The following is a 14,020-nucleotide window of genomic DNA, read 5'->3' on the forward strand; positions in this document are numbered from 1 at the left end:
GGCAGGCTGAAAGGGGTTCATAATCCATTTTTTTCTCTTGGATATTTTTCATTCTTTCAAGGAAATAAAACTCAAAACTCTCTTTCAGCTTATTCAAGTGTTCAGATATCTCAATGATTATATCGTCATCAACTTTTGCTTCATTCTCCATTACAAAGGTTTGAAATGTTTTAAAACAGTCATAATTTCGGTTGTCAATACAGTTTTTCCATAGAACAAGTTTTTTCATGAAACCTTGAATTTTCTCATGAATTGCGAATATACTAATGCCCTCTGCTCCTTGCAAGTACAAATTCAGTTCGTTTAGTTTTGAAAAATGATCAACCCTAATTCGTTAAGCTCGTCAAAACAACATACTGCTTTATACAACAACAGCCTGGCAATGAAAGCCCGAGTCTTGAACTATTTCGACAGACAGCGTTTAATCAAAGCTAATGTGTAATTCTAATATAACTTTTTACGACCCACTAACATTCCGCATGCGACCCACCAGTGGGTCGCAACCCATAGTTTGGGAAATGCTGCTATAGACCATAGCTCAGCATACATTTATGTCACTTGTTTACAGTTATTAACATAACATTATGTATAAGCTAATTACCAATAAACATGTTGTACAGCTAATATCTAATAATGACATTACCAATTCAGGCTGTCTCTAAACTTTTATTATCATACATTGTATTTCTGTAGTTAGGCTTAGCTAAGATAATTGCATAATATATAAAGAGGAAATATAAGTTATTATAAAATTATTATAAAAACATTTGTCTTTCCACAGACAAAAACTACAAATCCAAATGATCAGAATGGAAAGATTGTGTCCAAAGACAAGAGGGCAGTTCAGTTGTAGTTTGAGAATGGTTGTGAGGATCAAGTTGAGAACAACTATGAAGGAGATGATATAAAAGACAATCATATGTTGGTGACATGAAGTTAAGGTACTTCTTCATTCAAGTGAAAAAAAGAGTAATATGGTATGTTCCCACTGAAATAATATCTGGTACACTCTTCAATTTGTAAGTCACATCCAAAAGGTTTGCTTCAACTGTAAGTGGACTGCAATAAATAGGAGCCAACTTTTCAATGAAACCAATGTCTTCATGAGATTGAACATGAGTACAACCTGTAATCAAATCAAAAACTTCAAAAGTAAGAGGATGATGACAATCATCATAATATTTTTTCTGTTGTGCTTGTGATTTATCCAGTTATTGCAAACTGAAGGAACAACAGTCTTGAAAGTATTAGTAATGTTTTATTTAATTGAATCATAGATGGTATATTAGAACGTTTCTCTAAAACATAATGGCACCATAAATTGAGAAGAAACCTTAAATCTTCAAAAAGAGATGGAGTCAGACACCTCTCTCTCAGTTGCTTCTCAAACAGTTGGTCACTTCGCCTTGCTCCGCTCACAGTCAAAACAAAGTCTGATCTTCATTTCGCATCATGTCTATGATAGAATCAAATTCTGCAAAACTTTGTTTTTTAAATCTTTGAAACTCTAGGTTTTTAAACAAAATCCAGTTCAAGTAAAGTCCAAAAGTGCAAAAATCACCCAAATAGTTTCTGCTATGTTTGTGGAAAATATATTAGTTTCACAAAGGAAAAACATCACACACACAAGGTAAAGGTAGCTTACTACCACTATTTTAGATGTAAAATTGGTGACCAAGAAAGACATTGGGCTCCACATGTGTTTTCTACAGTTTGCACATGTGGCTTGACACAAAAGGCACAACAAGTTAAGCAGATATTTTATAACAAAAAATAATACCATGATGAAAGTTTTGAACATAGCCTGAATGTATTTTCAGTATATAATCTTATTATACTCATTGCTTTTTTAAACTGGTATTGCTATTATGTATTGTTTTTGAACATTTTTAAATGCAATTTCCAGTGAATAAATAACGTTATTAAAGAAAAAGTTATTTTCATTATATATAAGAATATTTTGAACAAATGTATCATAACTCAAAAACTGGTGGTGATCAGTTATTTTCAACATAATTTTTAGAATCAGCATCATCAAATTTCTCAGAAACAGCTGCTTTTTTTCTAGTAGCACCAAAAAATTTTTTTTTCATTGCCTGGTATAATCGATTTGAACAGATACTTACAAACTGAGTTCTTCTGTCTGTTGTTAAATTGATAAGGACACCATGTTGAACAATTACTTCATAAACCAATAACTGAGAAGCAGTTTTAGCTGTAGCTTCTCTAATAGGGAAACCTCTACCCATTTAGTGAAATAATTAACAAATACACAAATGTGTTGGTATCATTTTGCAATGTTCGGTAGCAGACTAATAAAACCAAGGCAGAGAAATTACCATGTATAGTTTGGAACAACAAGTCTGGCATACATGACAGAGCGAACATACTGTTTTATATTTTGTTGATTACTAGACCAGAAAACTGTTGAAATAGTTTTAGCTATTCAAATATGGCCAGCTAGTGAATGATCATGGTGATGATTCATTACTGTTGTTTGTAAAGAAGAATATAGAACTAAGTGTATTTGAGCATGGTATGATCAGTTTGTTTCTAGACTGACAACACATAGAAGACCCTCTTGTGTCTTATATGTTATGGAAAATTCATTACTTTGCAGAATTTTATATTTCTGACCCTTTGAGGATTGGTCCAATTATTGGATCAGCCAGTTTTAGGGCTCAAACATAAACTTTTTCCTCCAAAAATAATAATGATTATTTTCTAATGTTTAAGGAAGATAATACAACTGTAAAAGGAACATCAAGAATTTCTTCAGTGTTATCACTCAATAAGGTTCTGAGACAAGACAGCTAGTATGCAATTTAACTTTCTAGGCTTATATACAACTGTAAAATCAAAATCTTGTAGTCTTAAGATCCATTTCATCATGCATCCTGTGAGTTCTGGACAATTAGATAGCCAAGCTAAATCACCATGATCAGAAAATGCTATAAATTTACATCCTTCTAAGTATTGTTCATAATGTTCAAAGGCCTAAACTATAGCTCATAATTCTCCCTCAACTATAGAGAACTTATATTCATTGGGATGGCTAGCAGATAATTTCAGAATTATCAGCATCTTGAACTAGGATAGCACCTAAGTCTGCATCTGAAACATTACTCTGTACTGCAAATAATTTCTGAAAATCAGGGAATTTCAAAAATGGTTCTTCAATTCCTGAAAGGCATCTTGACAATCTCAAGATCACACAAAAAAAAGGAATAGATTTTCTAGTTAGCCTTGTCAAAGGTTCAACCAAAATAGCAAAATTTGAGAAATATCTATGGAAATATCCAGTTAATTCAAGAAATTCTTTCACCTGCTTGATTCTCTTGAGTGCAGGGAACTCTTTTAACAGCTCTTACTTTTCCCACTTTTATACCATCAAGAGCTATGATATATCCAAGAAAAAGAAATTCAGATCTACAGAAATAACATTTATCCAACTTTACTGTTAGTCCAGCTGATGCTGCTTGAATGTAAGAGAAGGTTCAACTATGTCATCTGTATTTGCTAATGCACATTTGTACAGTATACTTCATAAAATTTTGTTCATTAGTCTCTGAAACATTGCAGGTGCATTGCATAATCCAAATGACAATACTTTAAATTGAAACAAACCATATTAAGATGTAAATTCTGTTTCAGGTCTACTGTTGGGGCCAATAGATACTTGCTAGTAAACAGAAGACACATCTAAAGTGCTGATAAATTTTGATTTGCCCAATAATTCAAGTTCATCATCAATGCATGACCACCAATGCTTGTCCTTCACTGTAATTTTGTTTAGTTTATTGTTTTTGACACAGAATCTAGTGTCCTTCAAGTTTTTCCAAGGAACATTAAGAATTTGAGAATCACATAGGCTTTAGATGGTTTGCAGTGTCCTCCTTCAACATTTGACTGATGTAATATTTCTTTTGGTTTAATTTCTTTTAAACTCTGATACTCTTTAAGGAGAAAAATACCATGTGGTCAAAAATAGCCTTGACTGGCTCAATAATGACAACAATGTGTAAATTGCAGGAACTGTTTATTAATGCATAAGGATTAATTGCACAAGATAACTCATAATTACTGGACTTGGCATTATTTTTACTAGACAATCTAAAAGAACTTACTCAATGGTAGAACCCATTACAAAATTGTATATGGTGAAGTTTTGTATTATACATTATTTACAAATATATAAAGCACACAAAACATTATTTTCTTTTCACTCCTGTGGTAGGTACATATGTTTGTCAGTTATTCTCAAGTTGTTTTTGGTTGTCTTTCAGAAGGGTGTTAAATTTAACTTTATGACATCATAATTCCTTTTATTGCAGGAAATACTTTATGTCTCTGCAAATATGGAAAGATGATAGTTTAAAACATGAAGTCACCTGGATGGTTATAAAATAGAAGTGATAATGCAGTGGTAAGTTGGTGATCACCTGGATGTTTATAAGGTTAAAACTGATAATGTAGAGGTCAGTTGATGTGGATGTTTATAAACTGAAACTGATATTGCAGTGGTAATTTTATATCTTGAAGAGTATGCATTAAATATAAACAAATGCAACACATGTAAATGTTTATAAGTATTTGTACAATAATCCACACAGAGTGTTCTCAGATATTTCTTATGGGTAAATACAATGATGTGTTTTAGTCTTTATTTTTCAGTTTTATCAGATAGTTCATGATCCTTTAACTTGAATGTTATTTAAAAAGCACATTTCTGAAAGAATGTTTTTGTATTCTCAGGTATGCTCGTCAGGTTGCCAACCATCCAAGCCTTGTCATCCTGTTTATCTTTGCTTTGACAGGGACTTGTGTCATTATTGCTTTGACCACAAATAAACTCCCAAATTTTGAAAATGCTTTGTTGGTAAGTTGTTACATTTTGATAATATTAGAAAGTAATTTAATCACTACATTAGACTTAAGGTGTAGGTAGAATACTTACAAGTGAAATCTAAATTTATCCTAGGAGGAAACCTTCTGTAATTTAATGGGAACAAACCACAGATATAGGAATTATATTATAGTTTCATCACACATTCTTTGCATTCCTGAAAAGTTTTTCTATTAAATTTCATTTTTAGAAACATTACTTACTTCTCCGCACCACTAAGAGCTGTTCTCATGTGTGCAACTGCTTTGTAATTTTTTGTGCATTCCACAAACCTTCAACAAACTCCCATTTGTACATGATGTAACTGTCATAATGCTGTAGCCCTCCACCAATAGGAGGGTGACACAACCTCCATGCACAGTAATCTCTTTAAATATGAACATGTTATCATAGTCTTATTCCTTCCTCTGCACTGGCTGTGTTCAGACATGTTTGCAGCCTGGCATCTCCAGGTGGTTAGGACACTCGACTTGCAATTTGCAGGTCACAGGTTTGAATCCCTGTCCCACCAAACATGCTTGCCCTTTCAGCTGTGGATGCATTATAATGTGATGGTCAATCCCAGTTTTCATTGGTAAAAGAGTAGCTCAACATTTGGCAGTGGATGGGGATGACTAGCTGCCTTCCCTAGTCTTTCACTGCTTAGTTAGGGATGGCTAGTGCAGATAGCTCTTGTGTAGCTTTGTGCAAAATTTTAATCAAACTGGATGGGTTGTTTCCTGTGTTTTTTGAGCTTGTAATTGTTTAGTCCTACTGCATTTTTTTCATTTAGTGTTACATTACTTTTGTCCTTGTTGTACTTAACTTCTTCCTGCTTGCAATTTTGTTTTCTCTAGCCACCACATTTCTTCTTTGTGTTACTTAAAACAACAGTTGCAAAAGATTCACGGCCCAGTCATTCCTCTTTAGGCATTTTGTACAACAATGCCATTGGCAACCAGAGACACCTTATCTATCACAGAACTAATGTTCAGTAGTTATCCTATTTTCAACTAGTAGAGCAAATGCCTGATGTGTGACAGTAATTGGATTTCAATCAATGGTGAGATGTTGTGATTATTTTTGACACATTAAATGGGCTGACAATATGTTGTTCACTGCTGATGTTCTTTAAACGTGATGCTACCACAATCGTGTATCTAGTGGTTGGTTCTCTTCTACTTACTTCTTCTCTAGTTCAGGTCATTATTACTCTGCTTCATTGCCTTCTGTGAAGCCTGCTTCACCTGTGAATGATTTTGGTCAACTTCTCCACCTCCAGCCTTTGCTTCTGGTTCTTTTATTTGATGAGGAACAGGTACTTTTTTTTACTGTTTACTACTATAATAAATCAAGTATGCGACTTTCTATCTCTTTTGCTTGTTTATCATAATGGCTCTTGGATTGCTTTATTTGATGGGCCTTCTTCTGTCCTATCTCCACATTAGTTTTCTTTTTCCTTGTTCTCCTCATCTTCATGACTCCTTTGGTGTATCCTAAGGTCATGAATCTTCTATATTTTTGTACCCTAATCTCTTGTATTCCTTCTGTCTGCTTGGGGCACTACTCTTTCTCCTTCTTGATGTCTTTCTTTCCTGCAATCTGCTCATTTCATCATATCTGTAACTCCTGTGTTACATTCCCCACCTCTCACTATTGCTCTTCATCAAAACTTACAATTATTTTGATAATGCCACTTTTTATTATTTCACTCTTTGCTTCTGTTTTTTCCACCACTATCTCTTTTTTGATTTGGTTTATTTGTTCTTGGAATCTCCTCAGTCTGGATGCTTTTCTTTTGGGTGTCTGCCTCCCTCCTTCTTCTATCCTTGACCCAAGTCTTGCCACTTTTCTCACTACTCGAATCTTGGGGCTGATCACGAACAATCTTTCTTCACTTCCCTGATTTGCTGACCCAATAGACCATGGGTATATCTGTTGGCTACCTCTCCTCTCCTGTTCCTTGTCTTATTGCTTCTACTTGTTATTTCCCTCCCACTGGACAGACTATCAAGACATTTAGCAGTAAATCTTCCTTGGAGCCAATTCTTGGCTGTGAAACCTTTAGTGCCCATCATCTCTTGATGTCTGTTCTAGCAGTTCTGTGAATGTTTCTTACATCATCAACCAGGGAGGCATCCACTTTTGGGACCTCTGTTTTACCTGGTTTTTGGCCATATCCCTGTATATTTCAGTGATTACCAGTTAATGAGCATTATTATCCATATATTTCACTTTTTCCTAGTACTGTTCCCTTTCTTTTGGCTGTTTTCTCCTTCTACTTGCTTGTAGTCCTTTTTGTTTTGAGCATTCATATGCCTCGCCTCCTACCATCCTCTATGTTGTAAGGTCTATTGATTTGCTCCCTGATTACCCTTGTCTTCTATGAACTGCCTCTTTCCCTTTTATTTCTTCATTATGTGATCATTCCATTCCTGATCATCTTTTCTGTTCAGTTACATCTCTCCATTGCTATATCCCAGTCATACTTTTGTGAAAATTGCTTATTTTTCCCCATGCCTTACCTCGTCTGCTAGGGACTTATCCCCTTCCACTTTAACTGTGTTAGATATATACATATCTTTAAGTTAATGCAAGGATTATGACTTAGATAATTTACATATAGCATGATTGTTAAATTTAGTCACAGGTTAGTTTATGTAACTGTGTATGAATCATACGTTGTGTAGTTCAATTGTTGTGATCTGACATTATGTTACTCAAACCTTATCAATTTTTCTCATTGCTTTAATTGAGTATTGTTATGTCATAATGTCTAGTATTGAGTGGAATGTTCGAGACTGCTGTCGTGTGTGTGTGTATGTGTCAATAAAGTTATTAAGATTGATAGGTAGATCTAGACTGTATGATTGTGAGTTTAGTCATAAAGAGCATATAGTAGCGATTTTTAAAGTGAATTATTGTAACAACAGAGTAGAGAAGAATAATTCATTTTGTCAAATGGGTTCTAAAGTAAGTGAACAAACTTGTTTAGACTTTTGATGAAAAGAGACAATTATTGAATACTCTGGATACAACTGTGATAACCAGCAGTATAACGAACATTTGTATATATATATTTGACATGTTTGAATATATTATTTTCAAACAAGTAGATTGTGTGCTGTTTGATTATTGTTGAAATTTATCATCAACAATTTACAGTAACCTACTGTAAAGAATCTGACCTATCAATACGTGTAAAAACCTGACAAACTGGTTGGGTTTGTCTGTTCATTCATCTGACATATTCATTTCTGGGTGAATCCGACTGCCTACTTTTTAATGTCCTCTCCCATCAAATTAGGCATATCACAATCTCTTTTGTATCCTTTCAATGGTTACCTTTGGAGGAGATCTTGCAAGCCAGTATGTGGACTTCAAACACATTCATCTTTCATTACTTACATTACTTGGTGGTTTCATGTGCTTCTGGTTTTTGCCTTCCTCTGGTTTCTCTTCTCCAGTCTACCCTGAGACTCTAGTCTAGTGATTTGTGCCTTTCAATTTTTTTTCCAATTTCTTCACTGATCTAGGTTGATTTTCATGTTCCTCACACTTTTCACAAGACCACCATTTATCTACCATTTCTTTTGGATACATTCAACAAAAAAAGGGGAGGAGGCAAAACACACACACACATATAAAAAATACTTATCATGTGGAACTAAACACTACAGTCATTATGTTTGATGTCATTGGATCTCATTGTGTAGCTGGTGTTACCTCAAAGTAAAATACTTACCTGAAGTCCACATTAAGCGAGGGAGTATGGAAGTATTAAACTTCATCTGTCCCTGCTGAATGCCCATCATTTAGATAGGTTTTTCTGCAAGACTGTTTTGGTAGTATATCTAACGAATTGGTATGGCTGTTCCCCATCTTTTACAAAAAATACACCAGATGTAATCCTGTCCTTACACTTGGTCCATACACACTCTCCAATGTTCTCCCCTATGGGTATCCCCCCCTCCCATTCTTCTAATGCAGTACAAAAGAACCTTTACTTCCCCAGTCCAAAGCTGCTAGACATGTTGATGTGGAGACTTTTCTCTATGAGTTGTGCCTTTATGTTTCCTCTATGAGTGGTGCCTTCTTCTGGTAAATGACAGGTTAGGCCCACCTCTCATTTGAGATGTAGGGCTGAAGTGTTACCTGAAAGTGTAGTACAGGACACCCCATTACAATATTTCCCAGTGGATATATTCAGCTAGATTGAACTTGGATTTGCCTCAGGATGCAGATGAGGACTCCTTTTTCCTCCACATGTTGTTATTGTACCTACCTCATGTAAGTATTTCACCAAGACAGAACAGCTAAAGAACTAGCCACACTGCACATTCTAATGTTCTACCCACTGGCACATTACCAACAGCATTGGATTTTCAGAAAGGTACTCATCATTGTTGTTGTTAAGCAATTGTCCCTCCACAGTCTTCAGTGTGTGACTCCAGCTCTTATAGGTGCAGAGAGGTAAGTAATGTTTCTGAAGTTAACATTTCATTTACCTAAAAATGTACTTCAGATACTTATCCCACTGAACCATTTCCCAACTTTCCTGTCCAATTCTGGTGCATTTTGTTTGCATCATCAAGAATGAGTCTATGATCATGTGCTCATGAAGATTACTGCACATGGAGGTTGTGTTGTCTTCCTGTTGTTGAAAGGCTACAGCATTACGACAATTATGTCATAGGTTGACACAATACACATAGACAAGTGTAGGGGTGGGAGTTTGTTCAAGGCTTGTGGCATATGCAGAAAATTCCATGACAGTTGCATGTGAGGTAATAGCTCTAAGTGGTGCAGAGAGGTAAGTATCTATCTGAAATATATTTTCAGGTAAGAAAAATGTTAACTTTTGAAAGTTAAGGTAAGACTTGTTAGATTTAGAGAGTACAGTAATGGCAGCAAAATATTCCAGTAAGTCAAATGGGATTCAAATCCATATTTATTTAATATTATTAAGTTTACAATATTTAAATGCTGATAAATCAATAAAAAATTATAATATATTGAAAATAAGTATGTTTATTTGATTTCCACCAAGAATACTGTTTGCAAAAAATATTCTTACCTGACACCATTTTGAAAAGTTATAGGTCACCAACAAATCTTTGTCAATTTATATGATGTTTTTATGACTATATCCAGAAGTGGTTGCTACTGCAATCAGCAAAATAAACTTTGAAAAGAAATGTGTTAATGAAAATCAATCAAGTTGAAATGAATTGAATATACAAAATGGACTTTCTGATCCACAAAAAATAGAAATTAAATTCTAGGAGAGAATGAAATATTTTTTACAATTGACACTTGAAACTGTCAGTACTTGGTGAAACTTCATGATTACAGAATTGAGGAAAACAAGACAATTGTACATTTCACAAATACATTATTTATTCATGACCATGGTTTTGCCAGTAAAGGCGATGTACCTGATGATGCCTTTACTGGTGAAACCATAGTTGTGAATAAATGATGTATTTGTGAAATGTACAATTATCTTGTTTTTTCCACAATTCTGTGAAGTAGTTTTGATATTTTTTTCAAAAACGTGTCTCACAAAAAGAATTGACATTTCAAGGCATGGAAAATTAAATGAAATTATAGGAATTTTTTATGTCAAACATAAAGACCTCTGAATTCATGCTGGTTATAGGACTATTTTTATGTTGATTCTTAGAAGAGGAGGAGAGATTTTATCAGTTTTTTCATCTCTTCTGACCAAGTTTCTCTTCGAAGCCATTCAAGCACCAAAGCCTACAGCAAAACGGCCAGGTATACTGTGCCATAATCTATGCACAGCTACTAAAAAAATTCTTGTGAAAGTTGTAGGGCTATTTTTAAGTTGATTCTTGAAAGTCAAGATTTCCACTCTCTAAAATTTTCTAAGTTCTTTTTTGCTATCAACATAAGCTCTTTGAAGCCATTTAAGCACCGTTATAATAGTTCGAAATGCTCCATTTTATATTAGAGTAAACAATGTGTATATTTATAACAGTGTATCCAGCCTTATTATTATTCATTATAGCTTTACAAGCTGCTACAGAAAATACATCTATGATTATATTACTGAAACCTGGACAGTAGTAATCATTGCAGTATTGAGCATGTCATAGAGTAGTTTTAAAATTAATTCAAGTGCCTTTGTTTTTTCACCCTGAAGAATTTCTCTAAATCCTTCACTTTCTCCCATTGAAAAAATCTGGTGTTTTACTAATGCGCATTAATAAGAAACTGCCACATTGTGGATTCATCATTTCTTGAGTTCACAGTTGTACGTTGTCTCTACATGGTTTTGTGCGAATTATATCAGTGAGTTTTCTAACAGTAAATTATTACTGTAGTAGATTTCTCTACTTTTGTGAGTGGTGATTTATTTTACTGATTTTTGTACTTCACTTGTTAAAAGTGTGTTTACACGAAACCTCAGGTACAAAACCACCTGGATCAGTAAATAATGGTTGGGTGGAAAAAAAGCTAAAGCAGCAGTAAACTGTTGAAAAACATGTAACATTCAATTGAATGCATATGCACATATATAGCTTAAAATTTATTCTCCATAAATGGACATAAAAAAACTTAAGAAACAAGATAATTAAGAATTGTTAATTTAAAAAGAGGAATAGGGATCATCAAAAAAGTACAGAAACAAGTCGAATCAAGATGCAAAGATTATATTTTCAAGCCTATAACTAGGGACTCTAAAAACGTAAACAAACTAGTCAGGAAATAGTATCACCATTATTTTCTTAAGCTACAAATCTCTATTTTGACTCTACCAAAATTGATAAGTAATGTAGACATGCAGTCAAAATAGGGATTTGTAGCTTGAGAAAATAATGTAGATACTATTTCCAGACTAGTTTGTTTACTTTTTTCTTTTAGAGTCCCTAGTTGTAGGCTTGAAAATATAATCTTTGCATTTTGATTCAGCATGTTTCTGTACTTTATGATGATCCATGTTCCCCTTTTTAAGTTAACAATTTTGAATTATCTTGTGTATCAAAGTTTAGAACAATTACTCATTGATTTTAGCAGTTTCAAGTTTAGTAAATTTAAGGGCATATAATTAGTTAATTTGGTAATAAGTAAGAAATTTGGAATATAATTTCTGTGCATTTATTAACTATGTTTTAGTATATTATAGATACACAAATCAAAATACACTAAACAGTGCTTCATTGTTAAACTTTTTATGTGACTAGCTGGTTTTCCAAACAGCTGGAGAATATCTTTCATAACAATTACATGTGTTTGTTTCTATTCCTGTACTAATAAAACATGTTTGGTATTAAAAACATTTCTTCATTTTAAATTCTATATACTCTATCTGGTTATTGTTCATTGAGCTTAAGACTGATTTATATAAAAATATGCTTGGTATTTTTGAAGCATAGATTTCTATTTCTTTTCATCCTCTGTTGATTTTGGTTTTAAACATGTAAATGTCTGCTTTTGAATATATTCAACAAAATTAATGTAGTAAAATTATTTCAATTTTTTTTTATACTATTAGATAGATAAGATCAGTAAGTATAGTAAAATATATTGTGTAACTAGGGTTTTGAACCTAGAGGTACAGTGTTATCTCAGCGGTTAACAGCATGGAAGAACTTGGAGGAGAACACAGGCTGGATTAATCAACCTCTGACCATGCTGCTGAGAAAAGATCCAGATACTGTAGGCATGGATGACACCTATTTCTCTGGCAAAGCTACAGCAAGTAAACAGAAGTTTGTCAGTGTGATAAGAGGTAATGCGAGTGACTGGCAGTCTGGTCCATGGGTCGAACTAGAGGAGGGCATAAACCAGATAAAAGAAGAAGAACTGCCAGCATACAGAGAACGTAGCTCAGGAAGACAGAGTCGCTATTCTCCTGTTGGTGGAAGTTTCTTTTGTAATGATCCAGGTTTGTACTCATATACATCTATTTACATGTACATATGAAAGAAAGCCATGAGATATAAAATATAATGTTGTTATACCTTTTTTATTATAATTTATGGGACATCAAGGGCCTCTTGTGCCAATTGATTATGTCCTGACTCCTAACCTCCTTCAACAAACAGAAATTAATTTGATAGATTCAGCCATGATCCCAAAATCTTCAGCAACCCTTATTTTAACCTTCTGTAAAGATGCAGCCTCTAACACTCTAAATGCTAATTTTTTTCCATGGACTTACCATTCTATTTGAGAAAAGAACTGTCTTAACTGGAGATGTTTCTGATCTATAAATATCTCAAACTTATAACTTCTTGTCCTACTGCCCTCAGAATTCAACAAGAAAAAATCTGATACCTCATTCTCATCATTTCTTTCAATAGTTCTGATCACTTTGATTAGATCACCCCTGCTCTCTTCTCTCTCTTTTTTTAAGAGAGAACAATTTAAGGGATCTCAACTTATCCTCGTATAACAACCCATGCATAACCAGAATCATCCTATAGTAGTAACCTTCTTCAGAACCTTCTTCATAAACTATAATCTTCTTGAGCTAAGGGAATGAAAACTGCACTCAGTACTCTAAATGGAACATAAGTAGTAATTATCCAATGCCACAATGATTTATTTAGGCTTGTAGTCAGTATAAGGCTTAAGAGCTGTATCAATCAATGCCCTCATCAACGTAAGTCTCTTTACAAAATTAAAGTATCCTTATTACAGCAAACTAAGTATAAGATTTTTATATTATCAGCAAACCTAACCAATTTCCAGCTTTCATTAATGTATAGACTCCTGAAGCAAACCACTTGTAACATTAGACTAAACTCTGTTAACAATTAGCAATTGATGTGTTCGAAGGAAAACAAAGTTTGATTATAAACAAGATTATGACACTTATGATATACAACATTGTTTATTGACAAAAAGGGGACATCGATAAATGTTTCGGAATTCTATCAGATTCCATTTTCAGTATCTAAAGCAGAATAAAATGAATTTACACCAGTCTTTATACATTTTAAAAGTACAGTTGCTAAATATAACGATAATTAAACAAATAAAACACTAAACAGTAATCATAGGGAGAAACTGCAGCAAGAGAACCCAACAGAAAAAAAAAAGAAGGTAAAATCAGTAATACGAACATATTAAAAAATGTATAATATAAATGAAGACTGCATG

At 33.7% G+C, this 14,020-nt stretch overlaps 1 protein-coding gene across 7 annotated transcripts in view; it reads left to right on the top strand.

Moving 5' to 3' along the window:
- LOC106464416 (protein dispatched-like) overlaps window positions 1–14,020 on the top strand; it is a 79,608-nt gene that overhangs the window by 39,141 nt on the left and 26,447 nt on the right. For 3 of the 7 annotated variants that reach the window (XM_022392123.1, XM_022392122.1, XM_022392121.1), the window contains exons 2-4: window positions 4,335–4,426; window positions 4,756–4,879; window positions 12,452–12,800. In XM_022392123.1, coding sequence (XP_022247831.1) covers window positions 4,419–4,426; window positions 4,756–4,879; window positions 12,452–12,800 — 481 coding nt within the window. In that variant the 5' untranslated portion in view covers window positions 4,335–4,418. Of the gene's footprint in view, window positions 1–781; window positions 1,153–4,334; window positions 4,427–4,755; window positions 4,880–12,451; window positions 12,801–14,020 lie in introns of those variants that run through there. The other 4 variants (XM_022392119.1, XM_022392118.1, XM_022392120.1 and 1 more) reach the window with 3 other exon arrangements.

Source organism: Limulus polyphemus, unplaced genomic scaffold, assembly GCF_000517525.1.
Source record: "Limulus polyphemus unplaced genomic scaffold, Limulus_polyphemus-2.1.2 Scaffold1643, whole genome shotgun sequence".
Lineage (NCBI taxonomy): Eukaryota > Metazoa > Arthropoda > Merostomata > Xiphosura > Limulidae > Limulus > Limulus polyphemus.